At 38.6% G+C, this 21,718-nt stretch overlaps 1 protein-coding gene across 2 annotated transcripts in view; it reads right to left on the bottom strand.

The window, feature by feature from the left end:
* Window positions 1–3,471: 3,471 nt before the first annotated feature.
* The window catches only part of edil3a (EGF-like repeats and discoidin I-like domains 3a), a 129,587-nt gene continuing 111,340 nt past the window's right edge, over window positions 3,472–21,718 (bottom strand). For both annotated transcript variants that reach the window (XM_028578885.1, XM_028578886.1), the window contains exons 9-10: window positions 15,394–15,549; window positions 3,472–6,533 (exon numbers count right to left, since the gene is read on the bottom strand). In XM_028578885.1, the coding sequence (XP_028434686.1) occupies window positions 6,384–6,533; window positions 15,394–15,549 (306 nt within the window). In that variant the 3' untranslated portion in view covers window positions 3,472–6,383. The remainder of the gene's footprint in view (window positions 6,534–15,393; window positions 15,550–21,718) is intronic.

Raw genomic sequence — 21,718 nt, 5'->3', positions numbered from 1 at the left:
ACCAAGAGAGCTGTATAAAAAAGAGGCAATAAAATGACCCCATCCTTCCCTGTTGTATATTCATGTTAACACACCCCCAGACAGGGGAGCACCCATTAACACAAGCTCAGAAGCATCCAATGGTGGATTTACAAATGAATATAACCTATTATACGATCAGCATAATGCAATCCATCTGCATCAGAATTGGCTTATTCTCCTTGACATTACATTCATTGCTGTGGATTTACCGGATTTTATTTGTGGCACTGAATGGTGTGCAACACATACTGACATGGAGGAGAACACGTACAGTGAGTATTAAAAAGGTTAAAATATGACAAGGAAAGCTTTCAACCATGTCACACAGTTTTGAACTGAGTTTCCTCAGTTGTTTAAGCTTTCCATTATTCTATTGTTATTCATATTATTTTGTTCAGAATAATAGAAAGTTCCATTACACTGAGCAAGCTTCATCTGCAGATGGCAGGTCTGTTTTTCGAAATATTTGAATATTTCCACATCTGAGCTATTTCTGTACTGTAGGAAGCAGCTCCTCTTCCTCTTCCTCTTTTGTTCGGTCTCCTTTGCCAATCCTGTTACGGCCCTGTCAGTCAGACATGGGAACAGCAGGAAAGCATTTCATGTTATCCAAGCCCTGTCATTTCTGTTCACTTGATAATGTAACACTTTACATCACAGGGGTCGACACGCTCCTGATGGGAACAAGACCTCTAATCTCTACACGTTTCTACAAATAGCTTCTTGCATGCACATACTATAGACAGGAAGCAGGGAGACTCTAGATTACGTTGCACATTTTATTCCTTGCCCTTCATTTAAAAATAACCTTTCTGAATCATTGTGTGCTACTCTTAATATCTCTCAGGCCATGCAACATCACACCTGAAACCTAAAGAAATTCATAGGGAAAAGAAAGTGTTTGAAATGGATCCTTGCAATACCTTGTGCATATTTGACATTATTAAGTTCAATGATAGCACTATAAGTACTTTTTTTAAGTGAAGTAGTCATTACTCAATTAACACTGCTTATAGTTGACTCCGCTGATCTCTCTGGTCAGTATTTAGTGCCATAATCACACATCTTTGTATCTTTTTTTTTACACACTGCATTGGCTAATGATATACCTTTAATAAACACACACACACACACACACACACACACACACACACACACACACACACACACATATATATATATATATATATATATATATATATATATATATATATATATATATATATATATATATATATATTGCTTACAATTCTAGTATTAAAGAGGTTAAAAATAAACAATCTCTCAGTTATACAAGCACCTAGTCAAGTTTTAAACGCCATCAAACCACCATATTATTTTTCTCAGTGAAAAGAAATCCTCTCTTCACCGAAGACGTTTTGTAAATGAATGTCTTACTCCTTCCACCTCAGGTTTACACAGTGCGGTGATGCTTTAATCTGTCGACTCATTTAATCAGTTTTGCAAAGCTAAATTTAATCAGCGCCTCACCAGAATAAATATGGCTTGCCTTTTGATCGCAGTAACAGCATTACGTTCCTTGCATGAGAAAATATAAAATAAGTGAAATTGGAAAGGGAATAAAAAGGCCAAGAAACCAATATGAGTCCAAACAGCTACAAATGTTGAAATTAAGATGGCAAACAATGTGTGGCTGCTCTATTACACTGTGAGCTTCTTGCATAAAACAAGTTCTTGAAACAAGATGAAGAAACCAGCGATTGTTGCAGATAGATAGAGACTAGTTTGAAGTAAGAAAACAAGAGAAAGAAATGAATATACAGTAATGATGTGGAAATTGTTAGCCTAGAAATCTAGTGGCAGCAAATGTAATTTGCAGCCAGGGTCTGTCTGGCAACTCTCTGTTGGCTTGCGAGCTGGTAAAACCAAATTCTGGTCAGGCCAATCACATCGTGTATAGAGTCGGTGGGCGGGCTTAACATAAGGATGGCAGAGTTGCTGTTCCGCGTGAATTCCCTGCTACTTGAAAACAAAGAAGATGGCTGCTGCTGCTGGCGAACAGCGGCCTTTCGAATCGGCTTTCTTTGGCTGCGACTCTGGAAAACTTGGAGTTAAGCTTTTCTTTGAAAAAAGAACAAACAAAAGCACTGAAGTCATTCTTAAAAAAGGAAAAGTTTAATCTATCAACTAGCGTTGCTCTGCCTGGTTGTAGCGCTATCCTATTACGTGCAGAGGGAATTTGAAAGACAACCGTTTATCCCGCCCCTCGGATTGAGCCCTGCCAATGGTGAGTTCCCAGACCCAACATCCTGATGTGGGTCTGGCTTGTCAGGCTAGAAAATTGTAGCAATAAAAATATAAAACAAATCACAAAGAAAGGGAGATGTTATTAGCATGTGTGCAGCAAGATACAGCAAAATGTTACAAACATTGGTATTATTTTGATGCACTATATTATTACCTTAATGTAAGGGTGGATATTCTGTGCTCTAGCAAGCATCTGTCCACTTTCCTTTGTTCTACAGGCTCTGGTGAATGCAATGATAACCATTACACAATGACAATTTGAATGTAACTTTGAATACACTATTTTTTATAGGTTCTGTCCAGCCAGCTGTAATAATTACAATCAAATATACCAAAATCAAACAATTATGTTTTTATAGATTACTTGACATCATTGCAGATGGAGGAAAAACGGTTGTATAGATGATTGTAAAATGTATAGAAGACACAACATGAGTAGATCACTTTCATTCTCAGTCCTTTGCTAGACATACAAATGTGTGTAAACCGCTTGTTTTCTGTATCGATTTGATGCAGGTTAAATACCACACATGAAAGATCCATTTAAAGAGGGAACAACCCTCCCCAAAGACCACCAAAGAGTAGTCACTTTGATTGTAGAATCTTTACTGATGCTTTAATGGAAAGGACAACCAGACTAAACTAATCGTTTCCTAATCCGCTTTTAATTGCCAAGTAGTATCACTCACCTGAGTTGCGAGGCAATTACCTCCCCCTACGCTGACACTTTGACAGAATCATTACTGGACATTTCAGCTGCCACCGCCGCTGCAGCTGTGACGACCCTGCGACTCACAGTGGAATCCCTCGCCACAACTGTGACAAATCATCTGAGACACAGAAACTGCCGATTGCAGGACAAAGAAAATCAATGGAAGCAGCTTAATGTGGTAAAACCATGTTGACTCGGAGCCAAGCTTAATGGAGTAGAGGGCCAAGCAGTGCAAAGCCAACAGACTCTTTTACATGAATATGTTCATCTGAGTAATTAAAATCCAAAGTAACAGCATATTCATACTAATTTGTTGTAACTTTACAGTTCTGTTAACTCATTTGTAGGGAAGTTAAGTCAACAATGTGATGTGATCTATGGGGGACTGAGAATGACGGTGAGAACACATTGTGTATCAACAAATTAACAGAATATGTGATCAGACATTTAGAGAAAACAAAGCGACCATGTCATTTTCACAGCTATATTTTTATTTGTCAAACCGAAAGAGCTTTTTATTTTTATTTTTTTAAACACCTTTTTTAACTGTACACAGTTTCTCACTCTCCTCCGCAGGCTTGAAGCTAACCAGCATTATAATAGGTACATTTTCTGGATAGAGATTGACACTCAGACTGAGGAGGTAAGAAATAATACGAGTAGACACAAAAATACAAAGACAGGATGAGTTTTCACTCTGCTCCCTTTTCGAACATGTGAGATGAAGTTTTACAATGCACAAGACAATCGATAGCGAGTACAAAGTAAAGGCTATTAGATCTTAATGTTACCTAATATTAGATCTTATGGTATGCAAGAACATAATGTGCCTGTGGACATCTGTGTTATACTGTACTTTTCAAACTCATACATCATGCAAACTTCCTCAAAGCTTTGTAGCAGGCCTGCTGACAGGAAGCTGACTACAAAGATCAATTTATAGTTATTTGGCAATCGACAATTGAAGAGTGCACAAATAATCTGTTAATTTATCATGTGTCCATCAACCTAAGGAATGACAGTCACTGATTCACACCAATAACAATGTTCACATATTGGTAATATACAGCAAAGTCTTTCAGTGTCACTTACATTGAAGTACAGTAACACGAGTAAACGTTTCCAAGATATCCTATTGTGATTTGCCAAACCAGAATACAATGTGCTATACTCAGTTGAAATTATCCAGATAACAATCAAATTAGTTTTTGTTTTGTTTTATGGTTACTTGTCAACTACAACAACATCCATGTTGATGGCATGACATCTAAAAATGCCCTGGCACATGATATAAAGTAAGCATCAACATATTTGGACAGTGACACATTTTCTTGGTGTTTTTGTTCTTGCTGTGCTTTTAGAATTAAGTCCAATGTGATGAAAATAACAGTGGCACTCTTTTATTTCCAATGTAATCTATTTGGAGAGGTGGGTGCATTAAATAAAAAAAAAGGTTTTTTTCAGGCTGGGCTGCAATCTCAGAACAAATACATTGTGTTCATATGAAATGATTGGATAGTTAAGTGACTGAAAGCTGGCAAGTCTTACGTGAAACCTGGAGCATAAAAGTAGCTCTTTTCAGCTCTGATTGTAGCACTCAAGAGCTTTGGGAAAACTAGTCAAGAGTGGGAACCACTAGAGTAATCCAGGCCTATTTTTAAGCCATGTAGAATGGGTCTGTAAGGTTTGACACTGCTGCGATACCTCAGGTACTTGTTTACTTCCATTTATTTAACCAGCCAAGCATCACTGTTCATTTACTGAATGATGCAGCCAACAGCAGAATCCATACAGTGAAAACTGCTTAAATAGAATATCTTGACGCATTTTAATCCCCTGTAACCTTAAAGTGTCTAACTATTTTTAGCTCCCTGAAACCATTTGAACATGCAGAGAGGTGCTGTCATGTCAAGTGAATATACCCACAAGCTCTTTCACATTTTATTACTATATAATTTCTCCTCCAGGATGATAATAAAGATTAGACCCCCTGAAATAAAGAGGCTGTCCATATTTAAATTACCACGGTTCATCATCATTGTAGGCTTGAGATAATGACATTGATTAATATATTAATAATATTGACATTTGCTCTCTTTTGAAAAAAGAAGAAATTAATTAACAATTATCATTTATCATACTGTATCAAAGGGATTGATTAAAAAAAGACTGCATTCAGTATTTGAATTATGCATACATGGACCTGGTTTAAATAACTGCTCATACTCATTCATCATTTTCTTTAAATAATAGTAAAGAAATCTTAAAATAGGTGGCCAAAATTGATACATTTGTGGGTCAAAATTATGAATGACATCTATCCTGAGCTTTGTAATTGATAAAACTTAGATCTCCAAGACAACAGAGAGACATTAGACACAGAGTTTATGCATCGGACAGCTGAGACAAATAAATCTAAATAAATATAAAAAAGAACAAGCACAAACAATAATTCCAAATATCTTAGAAAAAGTGTAGCGATAATCAAATATTAGCATTGAGACAATTCAACTAGAGACGGTTTACAAGTCTCAGTGTCAGTACTGCAGTGCCACGTTTAACTGTAGTGCGTGGTTATTTCTCACATATCAGTTACCTTCAGTAAGCTTTTGCAGTGTGTAGTAATGTTTCAGAACTACTTAAAAATGCACATAAAAATAGGTCCCTAAATCAAAGCCATTGCTCTCAGGGCTGGAGGTTTTAAATGATTTGTCATAATATACATTTATAATTCACGCACCATGCAATTTCTTAGTCTTTTACATATAATACAAGAGCATTAATAGTGTTTTGATTGATGTAGTAGTAATGCCAGTGCCCATTAGGGTAAAAGCATGGCTTGAGGAAGTGTTTTAATCAAAGTAAAAATATATTTGATAATGTGATAACGTGTGATCTCTACATCGTCTTTTAGACAGTTTAGTAGTTATGGTATGAAGTTGGTTAATTATGTCCAATGAAGCATGGCAGACAGATTTCACATCTTTGTTAAAAAGTGACACTGTACAATAGCTTCCATGGCAACAAGTTAAAACCACAGCGAGAACCCCTCTCCAACTCCACTACCAACCCCACCCCTCCCATATATATATATTACAGAAATACATTCCAAACAGGATGGTAAATCTTGAGAAGAATAAAAAGACAGATCACACTTTGAAGAAGGAACTAAAAGACAAAACTGGATTAAGGGTAGGTTTTAAATCATTGTACAAAAAGAACAAACAGCAACCCACCACAACCAAACACGTATTATTGAAAAATCCATTGGAAATTGATTTCTTTTTACAGGTTGCACAGTTTATTTTTGAAATACTGGACGAGATACTCCAGTATGCCAAGGGATGGGGGACGATGGCAATAAAAGATGGACAAAAGGACTTTACTCTTCCTCTGTGCAGCCGAGTACTTCTGCACGCAAAGTGATCCTGCCGTACCATGACCAGGGAAGGATCCGGATGAGCCGAGCGTAGATGGGTGGATCTATCACGTTCTTTCGGTGTGTGTCGTTGTCAAAGTTCCCTTGGAATACCTATAAAGACAGCAGCATGGAGGTATTATTATTTTTGCAACCAGGAACTATAGTCAAGTTTTGGTCTGCTTGACACCAAATAAGAAAACAATCTGAATTTTAATGGTGCTGCATTACTTGAGGGATTTAAAGACTTGAAACATGGAAATCAAATGCTTTAGAAGTCAACATGTTGTGGAAAAAAACAATATCACAGAAACCAAATCTAGTGCCTTTTTTTTACTGAGAGGCAGGTGCAGAACATTCCAGACAATTACCTTCAAAGCCACATGCCTGAACAGGTACTGAATGAAACACAGCCAATCAAGACCTTCAATCCAAACACTTACCAGTAACAGTACATTCTCTGAATTCACACTATTCTTGGTTCCTTTCTTTTATGCACCACACATGTGAGCACACCAGCAGTTTCCCCCTGTGGAAAACTGTGCGTTGTTAGAGCGGCACAGCTGGAAGTCCCACCTCCACAATTAGTGCCAAAAATCTACTGTTGTTTATCCTGCTTACTGAGTTGTGTTATTAACACGCACCTTATGCTTCTTGGTCTTGTTTTTCTTCAGTTTTGTTGTACATTGTTTTGAATGTTTCACCTTGGCATTAAATAAAAGGCTTTGGTGGTTGCCAGAAATGTTGCTATGAAGGGAAAGCCGTGTTTCTCTAGTATTGGCTCTGTAAAACTCATAACATATTGTGCTACAGACTAATATGCATCCTGGATCAACACACCTACACTTTCATTATGAAGGCACTGGCATATCCTTCACTGAAGTTGAAAATCCAGTTGAATCTAATTTAAATAAACATTCAAGTTGTTAAGAAAGAGATTTCAGTGTCTGACCCACATTTATACCAATTAAATGACATTTAAGAGCCTTGAGATACGTTTTGAAAGAACAGTTCAAGGGATAACTAGCTACCAGATACAAACAAGCTACTTGTCATAGTGTATTGGGACGTGTGCTACATTATATTGTTGATTGCTAGACGCTTTGTGTTGGTGTGTGTTTAATAGACAGTCAAATTAAGTATAATAGGAGGAAAATGTATCTACAGGGACTGCTTCATTGAAGGATATGATCATTTTAATTAAACAGACATTATTATGCCTGTGTAATTGGGATGTAATGGGACTCACTGTTGTGTGGAATGGAATATCAGTGGGCCAAATCTAAGCAGTTGCTGGAGACAGAGGTTGACCTTTTCAGTGTAAAGCTTCAAATAATTCTCTTTCAAACAATCACAGGAGCTGGTTTGGGTCTAGACAGTCAAAACATGGTCTTGAATTTTTCATAAAAAAAAAGTGCTATAAACAATGGCCATGCACTAAAATCAAATTAACAATTTTGGAAAAATTGTTTAGTTTGTGAGAACAAAATGTTGACAGACTATATATCATAAAAAAGAAGGTCAAAGAAGATATTTATTTTTGCCATATAAGATACTAAAAAGAGATTTTGAGTGGAGTGCCTCATTATACACTACCAACTGTAAGAAACCATTAAATAAACAATCACAAATAGGATCATAGAAATAGACAAGAGGAAATGCTCAGACAAATGAAATGAATGCCTCATTCACACCTATGGACTTCTGCAGGTGTTCTGTGTTAAAAAGGTTGAAAAATAAATTGAAATTGGGCATGTCGTTTTAAAAGTTACATGCACCAGTGCATGCATACAGAAAAAGGAATTTCGAGCCCCGCTAGCACGGTTCACTGAATGACAAATGTAACACAATCAAATGTGAATGTGCGACTGTGAACTTGAAGTTGTGACTTTTTGTTTCTGTTGTATGAAAATGTAACTTTTCAATTAACTTTCCTAATGTTTTTTAACCAGCTTTAGTCTAATGTTGGTGTCCGTGAAAACCTAAAACATTACAACTTGAAATTCCGTTTCATGTTGAACCTAATGCCACATTCGTCACTCTAAAACTTTTTTTTTTTAAATGATTCTCAATACAGCACACAGGCTGAACTATAAAAGATCTAAATTGCTCAGATTCTATAGAAGCTGTAGCATGAAACATATGGTTTACAGATACTGTAATTCTCTCATTGACCATTTAGTCATCCAGCAGCAGCTGTACATATAAGATATAATTGTTCCTGATCAGGATGTGACGATGTGACAAGATATCAAACCTCCGCCTCCTCTGCATTGCAGATGTTTCCATTAATACAACTGCTTTCCTGTAATTATTTGTCGTTTTCAGTGCTTTGTGATTTACTCATACTGCAGACAAAAGCTGAAATCATGTGACAGGTGTACTCTTTCATTACTGTCCTTATTTCATCAGTGCAGGGCAACTTTTCACCCTACATTCTTTTTCCTCATTTTCCTTCATTGTTCAACCAAGAGCTAAGAGGAACATTTTTTGTAATTTTCTTCTGTCATCTCAGTCGATTAAGATTATGATTATGGTATGAGCCAGTTGCAGGTTTCTCCTGCTGAATACCAGACTACTCAAAACATGCTATTGTTTACTCACTGTTAAAAAGCCTAACCTTACCCCATCTCTAAATTAAAATGTATGTCTCACACCGAAATCTGCAGTATATATTAGAGCAGTATGGCTTCTCGTTTCATGGTTGAGCAGCAACAGCAGCAGAAGCAGTGTGTGCTGGCCCACATCTGTTTCAGTATGAATTTCCCAATTGCATAATTCTTACATATAATAATACTGTATTGTATAAACCTTGAGTAAAACCCATCAGATACCAAGCACAACATTTTAACAGTTTCTAAACCATTCTGTGTTGACGTGTTCTTTTCACTTTTTATTGTATTTCAGAACAGCAACATTTGACTTCGGGAAGCAAGGAATGTGTCACTTTCAGGAGCGTTGCCACGCCTGTAATGTGACAACAGGGGCATATGATAGCACAATATAAAAGGCAGGACAGGAAGCCCATGAAAGCAGCAGCTGATTGAAATATGACAAGAATCTCTCCTAGACTGTCTGGGGACACAGTGTCAGAGGCAGTGTTTCCAAAATAAACTGTCTGGAACAGGATATGTGAAGAATCCCAACAACATGACAAATACTGTAATGCTAGGAAGAAAAAACAGAAAAGAAATGAGCAAGGTCACGGATGTATCCTCAACAGCAACATATTAAACCAACTTCAAGTGTATAAAATAATTCAGGGGTGGAAAGAAAGTGAGAACAAAATAATGCCATAATGTCATTTAGATTCACTACAGTGGACATAGACCATTACACATAAAAGTAGAGATATTCTACTTTAAAGAATGGATGTAAGTGCTCTGGTTTATTGGCATTTCTTTAAACCAATCATAATCGTCTTGGGTGATGGTGCCTCTGCAAAATAGCCTCGGGAAGGAACTTGTTTTGGTGGAACATGTGTACGTTCAAATGTTTTAGTTTGGCAACAGAAAACTGAGATTGGACAGATAGTCTAGCTAGCTGTCAACCATAGTCCTCATAAATCAACTGGAATTTAAAATTCAAACACAAAAAATGCAGAATGTGAGGGACATCCAGCCTAAAAAGAGGGACATACATATATATATTTAATTAAAATTCATTGTTTAAATTACCAACATGTAGTCAAAACAGCTTCTGAATGCTTTCTGGACTAGGTTTTTTTTGTGTTTACTTTTTTGTTTACTGACAATGTGCTAAACTAATGTATATGCAAAAATCAATATAATTATTGAATTATCTATAGTTAGAGTTAGAAAACTACAACACTCGTGTTTTTTTTTTTTGTCCTGTGAAACTTCAGTGACCACATCCACATGCATACTGGTTGAGTTAGTTCAAGAACAGAGACAGAACCTGACTCATGTTTTAAATGACTCATTTAAATGGTGGCCTAACTGTACCAGAATCAAATTACTGTACATGAACTACTACATTAATTTACATGAATGATGCAGCCGTTGTTGCTGAAGCACAAACTGCTGTGCCTGACCTGTGACCAACCTGCCTGACAGTAGGAGAAGTATTGGTAGTATAGTAGACAGGGCTGGTTGAGAGTAAGTCTCACTTCATCGCCCCAAAGTATTAGTGCAAAGTAATATTGTAATTATTCTATCCACAGACACAAGCGTATAGGCCACATTTCTCGGTGTGTGTCTTCAGACTGACCCAAGGGCCACAACTCTGCTCCCAACTATTGATTTCCCAGGCTGGTAGAGTCACAGTACACATTACTAAGGCAGGCCTTGTGTGCCCCCCATACTTCATTATTTAAACCTGCTGCACAGGTCAAGGGAGCAGGACGCTCAGATCTTGTTGCTCTCTGCCCTCATGTCTCCTTAGCCAGCCTGGGTGATACCAGGGAAACTCAGCCACGTCTTCATTGAAAGGTCAAGAATGGCATGAAGCCTGGAAGAGGCAGTTACTGAACTGGAACTGAAATGCACAACTACTTCTTTTAAGAGGACGCACAATGTGATCTAGTTATGTGTTTTTCTAATCCTGAAGTGTATAAAACCTTGCAGCAAATATTTTCCATGACTGTAGGAAAAGAGAAAATCTGACTATTAGTGATTGATCTTCAGATGATTGTATCCACAGCTATCTACCATTCAGTTACCCTCTGACCTGGGGGGAATTGAAGGCTCTAATGGCTAATTAACCCTGTGTCAACTGAGTTAAACACTATTAAACATAAATCAATTACTTTTGTGCTTGATTGCCCCGCATCAACTGACTCTGTAAATATTGACACCCAGAAAGAGCAGTGGCGCAGGAGGCAGAGTAGTGACCCAGGTGTGGAAAGTAGTACATGTGGGAATGCAGCCAAGCCAATATGTATAATTATGGAATGTATCCCGGTTTAATTATGTATAAACAATGGACTCTGTTGTAACGTGTCTTAGATACAAGTGCAATACACATGTATTTGGGATTTGGCTGTACAGAAAAGGCAAACAAGGCAATCTATGGATTTTGTAGAGGGGTACTGTTGTGTGTGTGAGTGTGTGTGCCACTGTGCCCTGCTTTGACAACATCTGTATTCTGACAGAGCCTCCTCTCTCAATCTAGATCTAACTGCCTGCAGCCTCTGCCACACAGGAGCTGGAGGTGGGAGCTGAGAAGAATACTTACAAGCCTCCAGACACCCACACCCACATCCAAACACACACACACACACACACACACACACACACACACACACACACACACACACACACACACACACACACACACAGTGTATCCCTGCCAAGTCGAGCATTGTGGTGTGGCAGGAGGAGCCTCAGGAGCCCAACAGCAAATGTGTCCTCTAGCATTAATGGCTGCTTCAGCTGACTGAAGGGGCACACCTTGAAGAATCATACATCTGAACAGCCCCCTGGCTGCGTCTAGGGACAAACTGATTGACATTCTCAGAAGCCTTGCTAAACACGACTGCCCTCTAATACAAAGTGCACACACTCCGATTGACTGCCTATCCATGGTTTTGCTCTGACTTACAGTACACAGCAATAACAACACAGGCTATAGATGGTTACAGGAATGGCTTGTATCTAACTTAAAGGTATTTTTACATCCATGTGTAGCTTGACGAAAGCTGCTCCCCATGGAGTTATTTTTGAAAATGAGATTTATAAATAACAGATAATAAACATAAAATGTTCCTGCTGTCACCAGTACGTTTCTCTCCTTTCCTTTGATATCTGAGATGATGCTTGCCAGGCTTTTAGAAGTCATCCAGTGCTCAGTTGAGATTGATTGAGTGAAAATCATGCTGAGCATGCAGTGGCCCGATCCAAAGATCATCGTGGGTGTTGAAATTATAAACTCTTCAAGCAGGAAATGTGAACTGCAGAGATGGAAAAATATTTCTGTTATTGGCTGCTGCACTGGCTCTGCAACAAGGATGAGTTCATTGCAGTAATTGACATGTGGCTATTGAGGGGTGTTATTTGGTTTAACAAGGTGCGTTTTGTCATATTTCAGGTTTACGTCTACCAAACTGAGCCAAACTAAATAAAAAACCTTTCTTTAGGAAAATCTATTTTTGAAATGGCAGTTAAAGCTATCACACAAACTCTAGAATCAGTTTTTATGAGAAAGCCCAACATCATAGCGGTTGCTTTTATGTTTACTGACTGCAGGGCATGGACTGCAGTTGAACTGTGAAATCAAGTATGACGGCAAATTAAAGAAGAAAAGGATTTCAATCCATTAGAAAACTATCAACAAATGCTTTCATATTGGATTATTCTTTTTAAATGTGTGAAATAAATTTGCATGAATAAATGAATGTGTGCCAATACTTAGTAAAGATTGAATCTAGTGCTATCAAAATCAATCTATCTTCAATGAATGAATCAAATACTATGCAAAATAAGGGTCTCAGCACACACAAATATTTATTTTCTAGCTTTTCTTTAATAGAACATTTTACATTTTAACAGGTAATCGATCACTATGAAATAGAACTATATAAATTACTCCTGGTGTGGGAAATTCACACATCTAAAGTGCAATGTTATGGAAGAACCATTTCCTTCTTTTCACATCAAATATCCAACCAAAAAAAAGTGATATATTTAGTAAACTAAACTTCCGTATGAAAACAGGGAAAACAGGTAATGCATTTGTACAAAAGACCCTCTATAAGAAGTGATTGTTAGAGTGCATGTCAGACAATAGCGCGGACACGCGCTTCACACAGCAAACGAGCACGCGCGCCACCCAGCGGAAAAGTGAGAGAAAGAAAAAAGAGACTGCCGCTGTTCCGGAGGATAACTAGCCAGTTGAGATCGCGTGTGTGCGTCCTTGAGAACTGTAAGTCATATAACTTATGTTATCAGTTCATTGTTAGCTGGTGATTTCGTTGTTTGTGTTCTTCACCTGCTAGCTAGGTTGCACGTGGCTGTTGATTCGATATAATGGCGATTGTTAAACGCCCTTGCTCACGTTTGTATTTTATGTGCATTATTTACATGCTACAGTAGTTACACTGTATTAAGATAATGTAATTAATAGTGGGTTTATTGTTATTATTTGCTAGCCTACGTATATATAATTCCTATGTATTGTGTATGGTAGCCTTTACAATGTTATTTATTTACAGCATTTGACTGGCATAAAATCAAGGGAGTAAGCAGGTATCCACAAAGCGTACCTCCTATGGAGCCATTTTGATGCTAACAAGGCATCACCTGCCGTTAGCATTCCATTGACTGCCATTCATTCTGGCGCCACTTTGACAGCAAATAACTTTACATTTGAAGGGTTTAAAGACTCTATTTTTCCAATGTTTATTTCTAGAGAAACACGACAATGTATAAAAGGCTCCATTACATTGTATCTCACGTTATGGCTCCGTAGCTGAAGTTTTTGTAAAAATAGGCTAATGATTGTGTCATAACCACGCAACTTACTGTCGCATCATAGAGGAATTACCATACAGTACAGGAGAGGCTCGCAGGCAGTTTCAACTTACATTAGTAAATAATACTGTTGTTAACTAGCATTGTAGTTAGCAATAATTAGCCTGTGCCTATGTTATCTCCTTACATATACCTATGATTTCCGTCTCTGCAAGATTGGGAATGATTGAGATTTCTCTTGGCACAGCTACCAGAAGACTTCCAACTTTCAGACAGGTTGCTCACGTCACATTTACGTCGTCAAGCTCAGTTGGAGGCTGCGCAGTAACCCTCAGCCATCAACGGAAAAGTCCTTCTAATAGACTTCACTCGTCTCCGTGGAAATGTACGGTGTCATATTGTCCATTTCTTTTACTGTCTATGTATAAAATCAGCATATGTCAGACTGACTGGCCGGTCGCCGGTCATGGCCGATCACGTGAAAATCGGCCAACTCCGGTCACCAGCAGTTCAATCGGTGCATCTCTAGCACAAAAACATTCTTTTGTTCAAATGGAATACATTCTAAAAGTTGGGTTTATTTCAATGCATTTTATGATCTTAAACACTTTGAAATTATGGTCAGAGATTTAAATTACACTGCAGATTAGAACAGAACAGATTATACTGTATATTTATCATGATCTCAGTGTATAAAACTGTGAATGATTTCAAGCACCTCTATAGTATTTGCGTTGTGCAATAAGCATGGATGGATTCTATTGGATCTCAGTTTCTTAACCATGGTCAACACTACTGACCACCAAACCATGAATAAGCAGAAGAACCTGGGTTTATTGTTCAATAACAAGGCAAAAGACAAAAGTAAACACCACCTCTCTTGCCACCAATGCCTGAAAGACAAGGGGCTTCAGCTTTTGTAACACTGTGCCTGCAGCTCTCCTGATAGAGAGGCTGCTGCAGCCCTGTTCTGTCACTGTTGTCGTGGGCGATTGGAATGGACATGTACTCTGTTGAAGGGCCGTAAACAAGATTTTCAACATAGCACTGGCCAGGCCAGGTTGACAGCAGTCTTATCTGATCCCAAACCAGAGAGAGGCAGAAGCAAGGTAGGCAAGCTCAGTTTGGGACACAGATAAGAAGAAGTTAAAAGCAAGTGGAAAGGAAAAACAGACAGGTCCTGGAATTGACATTTTCACACTTAATACTAAAAAAACATTCTGACATTTGCAGCTTTGTTTTTTTTGTTTCTGCTTCAAGTTTCTGTCCTTCCTGTGCATTCTTCTGTTAATGCTCTCTACCCAGAATGCCCCTTGCCTTCCTGATGTGATATATAATTCAAAACTGTACTCAGTTCCCAAAGATGCACATTCAATATTCCACAGTATATTTCAGAATGTTTGCTATGTGTACTGTACATGACAATAAAGATGTGCTTAATCTGTTTAACAGTACGGTCTGTTTATATGATGATGGTAGACATGGCTTAATACTGTGTGATTTGTGTTTGATTGTGGTTATTATGGGCTGTCAAAGCTTCTTACCTTGTCCTTCCCCTGTTTCTCATCTTGATATACATTCCACCGCTCCCCATCATTACTGTACGCCAGTTTGTATGAGCCAACAAACTGGACATGGCCAAAGTCTTTAGCTCCCTGGGTGATGATACCTGTCACCTTGGTAGGCACAAGCAAGTCCACCTGAGAAAGGAAAGAAACAGAGAAAGATTGTAGAATGATACATGTCTCAAGAAACAGTTTTAGCAATGTTCAATTTTCACAATCTAGTCAGCATCTTTTTTTTCTTCTTTTGATGTCATCAGAGGATTTACTGTATAAAGACATTGGGTGCAAAAAGTCAGTTTCAATTATTCACAGAATATTGAACAACATGGCTAAATCCACAACCTCACCTCAGCAAAACAGAAATCACACACCGCAGCAGCTTCTAAGACCCAGACTGCTCCATTTGGGTTAATTTTTAATAGGTTCTCAATTGTTGCAAACCATTTACAATGCAGGGATGCTAGGCAGTAAACATGCACGCTGTTACTTATATTGACATCTCTGTATTTAATTATGCTTCATTATTTAGAAATGTACACAACATTGTTGGGTTGAGATACAAAACGTAGTTACTCTTAAACCCAAAATGCACAAAAAAAAAAAAGAATCCGTACATGGCTCACTCTGCTTCAGAGACAATACTCTGCAATTCTGTCAAAATAGGTCAGGTAAGATTTTGCCACCATGTTAATTATGTCAAATGAATAATGTATTTGAACAATCTGCCTACTAACAGTACATTCCAGTGAAAAAATACAGCTCATATTGTAATGGAACATAAAGGGTAGTATTATAAAACAAGTCACTCCCACTGAGCTTCCATAAGCATAAAGCAGCGGGTGTTCTGTAATGTTACGAGTTCATTCCACATAATGGAAAAAGTGAAGAAACATTTTGACATCTCTGTAGTACATTATGCCAAATGTTTAGTGTTGTTTTGTATACAACAACCAAACCGTTGATACTTCTAAATATCAAAACATTGAGAGTGTGACATTTAAATAAAACTTTCCATGGGATTACTTTCTTTTAAAGAGCATGCTATTTTATATGAATGTAAAAAAATTGAAGCACTGTCTTCTGCATTTTCAACCCTTAAATGCCCTTAATAGCTTAAATGTCACTTATCACATGCACCTATGCAGCACCAATTCACAGTCAATACAGGGTGAAAATCACGGTGCCACTTAGCATTTTGCTGTCAGATGAGAAGATAGTTACTACATATATCACACTAATTGGCCTGGTCACAGGCCAACATATACTGTGTCACACGGCTTCGACAAAACAAAATAGGGCCGTGCCTGTGTAGATTAAACAAAAAAGCAAACAAACTGAATGCATGAGTTATGGCTTAGTTTCATTCTACTTCCCCGTCTCAACACATTGCAGAACACCACTGTGCATCTCCGCACATCGCACCGCACGTTTATTGCCTGCAATATGTTACAAACCCTGAGCAGTGATGAAAATGAGCTCACTCAGAGTTTACATCTCTCATGAGGTTTCAACACTGCTCGAGAGCTTCCCTTTCCTCCCAGCTATTTTAAGATTGAGGACTGCACCCTGGGTATTAGAGGGGTCTTCTTAAATGCAGACCCCTGCTGTTTACATAAGCAGGCATAGACCTGGGTCCTGACATACAGTACATGTAGACAAAGCCATGCCTTAGCGAGTACAAAGCAAACTCTTGGCTTTTTTTAAAGGCATCCAAGAGGATAACTCCCAGTTCTCCATGTGTGATATATTAAGCTTAATGAAAGTAGGACAAAAGGCATTGCAGTTTTCATGCATAGATAATTTTATACTTAACAATGCTGTTGTTACAGGTATGCTATTATGCAGATGCTGCACAGTACTGTACTAGGGCTGAACGATTAATCGCATTTGCAATAATATCGCTATATGTTAAAACGCAATTTCCTAATCACAATTTTGGTCACGTGACTCGCGAGAGCAAAGCAGTCTGCACTCCGCAGAGAATGCATCAACTTGGCACGCTATCGCTACGCCGTACCTTGACCTGTTGTAAAATGGCCTCAGGCTCGACAGAAACTTATGTCCCAAAAAGGAACAGTAAGTCAGTTGTGTGGGACTATTTTGGTTTTTAAAAAAAAGAAGAAGATGATGCGCAGCTTCGGGTATTGTGCAAAACCTGTCTTGCTAACATTGCTACCTCACGGGGTAACACTACGAACCTGCATCAGCACAAAGCCATCTACGACAGTTGCATGGCTAAAATGCTGAACACCAGTTTATCAAGTAAGCAAAACACTACCCGACAGGCATCACTCACCGAAATGTTTGAAAGCGTAATGTTAACTCCATATGAACGTACTTTAAAACGGAACAAGAAAATTACTCAAGTTATATTAAATGACTCTAGCAGTAACGGAGTTTATCGCCAAAGACATGATGCCCCTTAATACGGTCATCAAGTCTGGGTTCACGGCTACCACACAGAGCGTCTGTTTAGCACCGGAGGGAATATTGTGACTTGCACTCGCTCGTCATCTAAACCAGCAAAAGTGGATATGCTGGTTTTCCTAGCAAAAAAACTTTTGAGCTACTGAGCATCATATAGTAATAATAATAATAATAATAATAATAGTAATAGTAATAATAACAATAATAACAAAAACGTTTTTATATGGTTTCCATTAAACCATAATAAGGGTTTCTGCCACAGAGTCAGAGAGTGATGGCCGGAGCGTGGAGATGTTTTTAAGATGAAAAAAGGCGGATCTGGTGATAGATTTGATTTGAGAATAATGTAGACTAACCGGAGCTCGATCGGAGCGGGAGTTGCTAATGGTGAGAAATTGCTTCCTGTGTGATCAGGATCACTATGGCTGGTAGTGCCATACCTCTGCACTTTAGTCTGCGTTGTGTGTTGCCGTTACTGACTAGAGATAATTACGATTAATATTTAGATATTAATGTTCAGTGATTACATTTAAAGGTCCCATGGCATGAAAATTTCACTTTATGAGTTTTCTAACATTAATATGCGTTCCCCCAGCCTGCCTATGGTCCCCCAGTGGCTAGAAATGGCAATGGGTGTAAACTGAGCCCTGGGTATCCTGCTCTGCCTTTGAGAAAATGAAAGCTCAGATGGGCCGATCTGGAATCTTGCTCCTTATGAGGTCATACGGAGCAATGTTACCTCCCCTTTCTCTGCTTTGCCCGCCCAGAGAATTTGGCCCGCCCATGAGAGAGAGACATCATGGCTTGCAAACAAGCAAAGTTGCAGTTTGTCAAGGCCACACCCCCACCCTACACCCTTTTTTTTTTTTTTTTTTTTTTTTTTTTACTTATTTGACTGTCTAGTAAAGTTCCAAGACCGTGTTTAAAAAGTGCAATCCACATGTTTTCACATGTACAGTACATAATAATGTAAATACTACTAAGTGTGGTAAAGCCACATACTGTATTTGTTTTTATATTTCTGCAATCTGCACTTTAGTTTGTGTGATCTGACTTTCATATGAATGTTTACACAAGGCTTGGTCAATGCTCAATATACTACTGTGATTGAAGTAGTTAAATAAAAGATGTTATATGTTTAGATCACCTAATTTCATCATCACATACAGGCCTGGCCTCCAGTAAAGAACAGTTTGTTTAATCTATCTAATATTGTGTTGTTCATATACAATGATTTATTGCTTGTCTTTGTTGAATAATACAGAAGACAAAGAGCTTAAAAAACTAATCGCATATTAAATCGCAATATTGGTGAAAAAAATCGCAATTAGATTATTTTCCAAAATCGTTCAGCACTATACTGTACCCATGCATTCTTCACTTGTTGTGAAAGTTTCTCCTTTAAATGGAAGCCTCTGTGTTGATTTTTGTGTAAAGTCATGTTTATTTCTGTTTCTGAATGTGGCTATTTTCCTGTGATGTATATTAATACCTTTAAACAACAGCTCTGTAATGTCATAGCAATCTGCTGTATAAAGGGGGCCAGAAAGAAACAGTGGCAAGGGCTGCTTGGTTGATTTAGAGGGGCATTACACCTTGCATTGTAAGGCTTTGATTATGTTCCAGTTGCAGAATGTTGAGGTAATCTCGTTCTACCCAAGCAGTCAAGTCTGCCACAGAAACAAAGCCAGGCTTGAAGGGGAACCTGTAATTGCTGTCACAGGTAGCGGTCGAAAAATACAACCGCCCCTAGCGACGCCGGCTCTCAACACTTTGATGGCCCAAACTGAATTAGGGAGCGAGATAAGCTTGTTAAAGCAAGGCCTCTCCTACAGCCTTCTGTTCTTTCTTCCATCACACTCTCAACCCCATTCCCCTCCTCCATGAGCTGTTAACGCAGACAAAATAGGAGTGTGTAAATTCTTTATAGCAAACTCTGAACGCTCAAGGCATAGATGTTTTTTAAGGAAAATAAACATGATAATCAATTTTGGGATTTTGCTTGCTGTGTCAGAGATTAAAAACGTTTTAATCCAAGCCTCCAATTTTCCCAACAATACAGTTGCACAGCGAAAAGGGAGCAGGGGTCAATTACTTATTTGTTCTTCTATTTGATGGCAGCATGAGAAGGGGCAACACTTGTGCACTTCCGCCAGACAAATACTCATCCCCCCTGCTCATTAAGAGTTGGCATGTAAATCTCGTGTCCCTATTTGAAGTGGCTTTGCCATGGCAGGATAAAGAGATTAATGCAGTGAGAGGCAGCTTCATAAGGAGCCAAATGAGGCCCAGCATCCTTTTTTTTAAATGAATTCAGCACTTGCATACATAGCATCCTGCTGGTATTCTCCCTCCAGCTGTGCTAATTTAACTGTATGTGTTGAAGACTCATTTAATCTTCAAAGCCTGTGGGACATATAAATGTGTGTGTGATGCATACTTCTTGTATATTCTCCATGGTAATAGTGTAGAATTCAGAATTGCATGCACATAACTCACAGAGCAATGAGGGGGACAGTGCTTTGGCCCATCAAGCCCACAACAGGGCAGCTATCATTAAAGCTTAAAGCTGGGGAGAGAGCTTGAAAAACACTCTTCTCTCCAGAGGAAATCTTGAAAAACCTATAGCAGGTCATTTTCCTTATCATACGCTGAAACACAACATGCTAAAAACCTTTGCAATGCAAACCTCATTTGATATTGCTTAACATGAAATACAAAAGAAGAGATCATGTTGAAATCAACATTTTTAATAGAAAGTCTGCATCAAAAACTGGTGGTATAGAGTTTAAAATAAGTGGGCATTTAGGGGATATGTTGTGTCTTATGAAAAATGCGATTGAGTTGCATTATAGGAAATGTAGGATCCAGTATTTCTGGTGCCGTTTTATTATTATCCATCTCTTGTGAGTCCCTTTAACTTTATGGAAGTGCAATAATGCATTCGGAGAATAGGCTCGTGTTTTTTGCCTGCTGGTCCTCAGGGCTATGAGCAAGGATGTTCTCAATGGTTCAATCGGAACAGTTCTAGCTCCTGATGACCAAGATGGAAAACTCATAATATAGGACACAGAGCACGATATATCATACTACAGACAAGAATGTGCATAATAGAGCAGACCCATTTGATGCAGTCCCTCCTCTATTTCTGAAAGCTTCATTACCAGCCACGCATGTATTGTTTTCACCTTGTGAGTCTGTGGGTGTGTGTGGGTGTGTGTGCATGAGTGTGTCATTATGGCAAAATGTGGTCCTGGAGATACCTACTGTAGTAGGGACTACCGCACAGGCAGTTTTGAGTACTTTGCCAGATGTTTATAGTATTGTCTGTCTGTCTGCGGACAGATTTTGTGTGGAGGATGCAGTCCCAAAAATGTACAGGTGTGTAATTGAGATCAAAATGAAGGCTGAGTACCAAGATGGGTGTGGTCCGAGCAAGGGTGCCTGAAGTAGGGGGTTAGGAAGTAGGGGATGGGGCATTGACATGGATGGAAAGGTGGGAGCCATCACAGCCCCTCAGTGTGTTTTGGCCATAGGAGAAGTGACCTGACTGAATTTAAATACCAATTCCATGAACTTTTCCACAATATGTCAGATCTGCATGCTATCTGAACATAGTATCACATACCACAACCCAAAGAAGACTATTCTGTGCTGCTGCAACAACCCTACTATCTTCAGAAAAGTCTGTTAACCCGAAAAGCAAAGCTAAAATGACAAAAAAAAACGAGGGATGAGGCTGAAGGCAGACAATTTCCAGACAGATGGCTGACTGAGTAGAGTACTTCACTACTGAGTGCAAAAAAAAGCCTGGTTGTGTCATGACACCTTTCTGAGTTTAAAAATGCTCCATTCCACAAAGAGGTGAGCTGGCTGA

The sequence above is a fragment of the Perca flavescens genome, chromosome 5 (assembly GCF_004354835.1).
Source record: "Perca flavescens isolate YP-PL-M2 chromosome 5, PFLA_1.0, whole genome shotgun sequence".
NCBI classification, from domain to species: Eukaryota; Metazoa; Chordata; class Actinopteri; order Perciformes; family Percidae; genus Perca; species Perca flavescens.
This window is presented reverse-complemented; position numbering and strand designations above follow the sequence as displayed.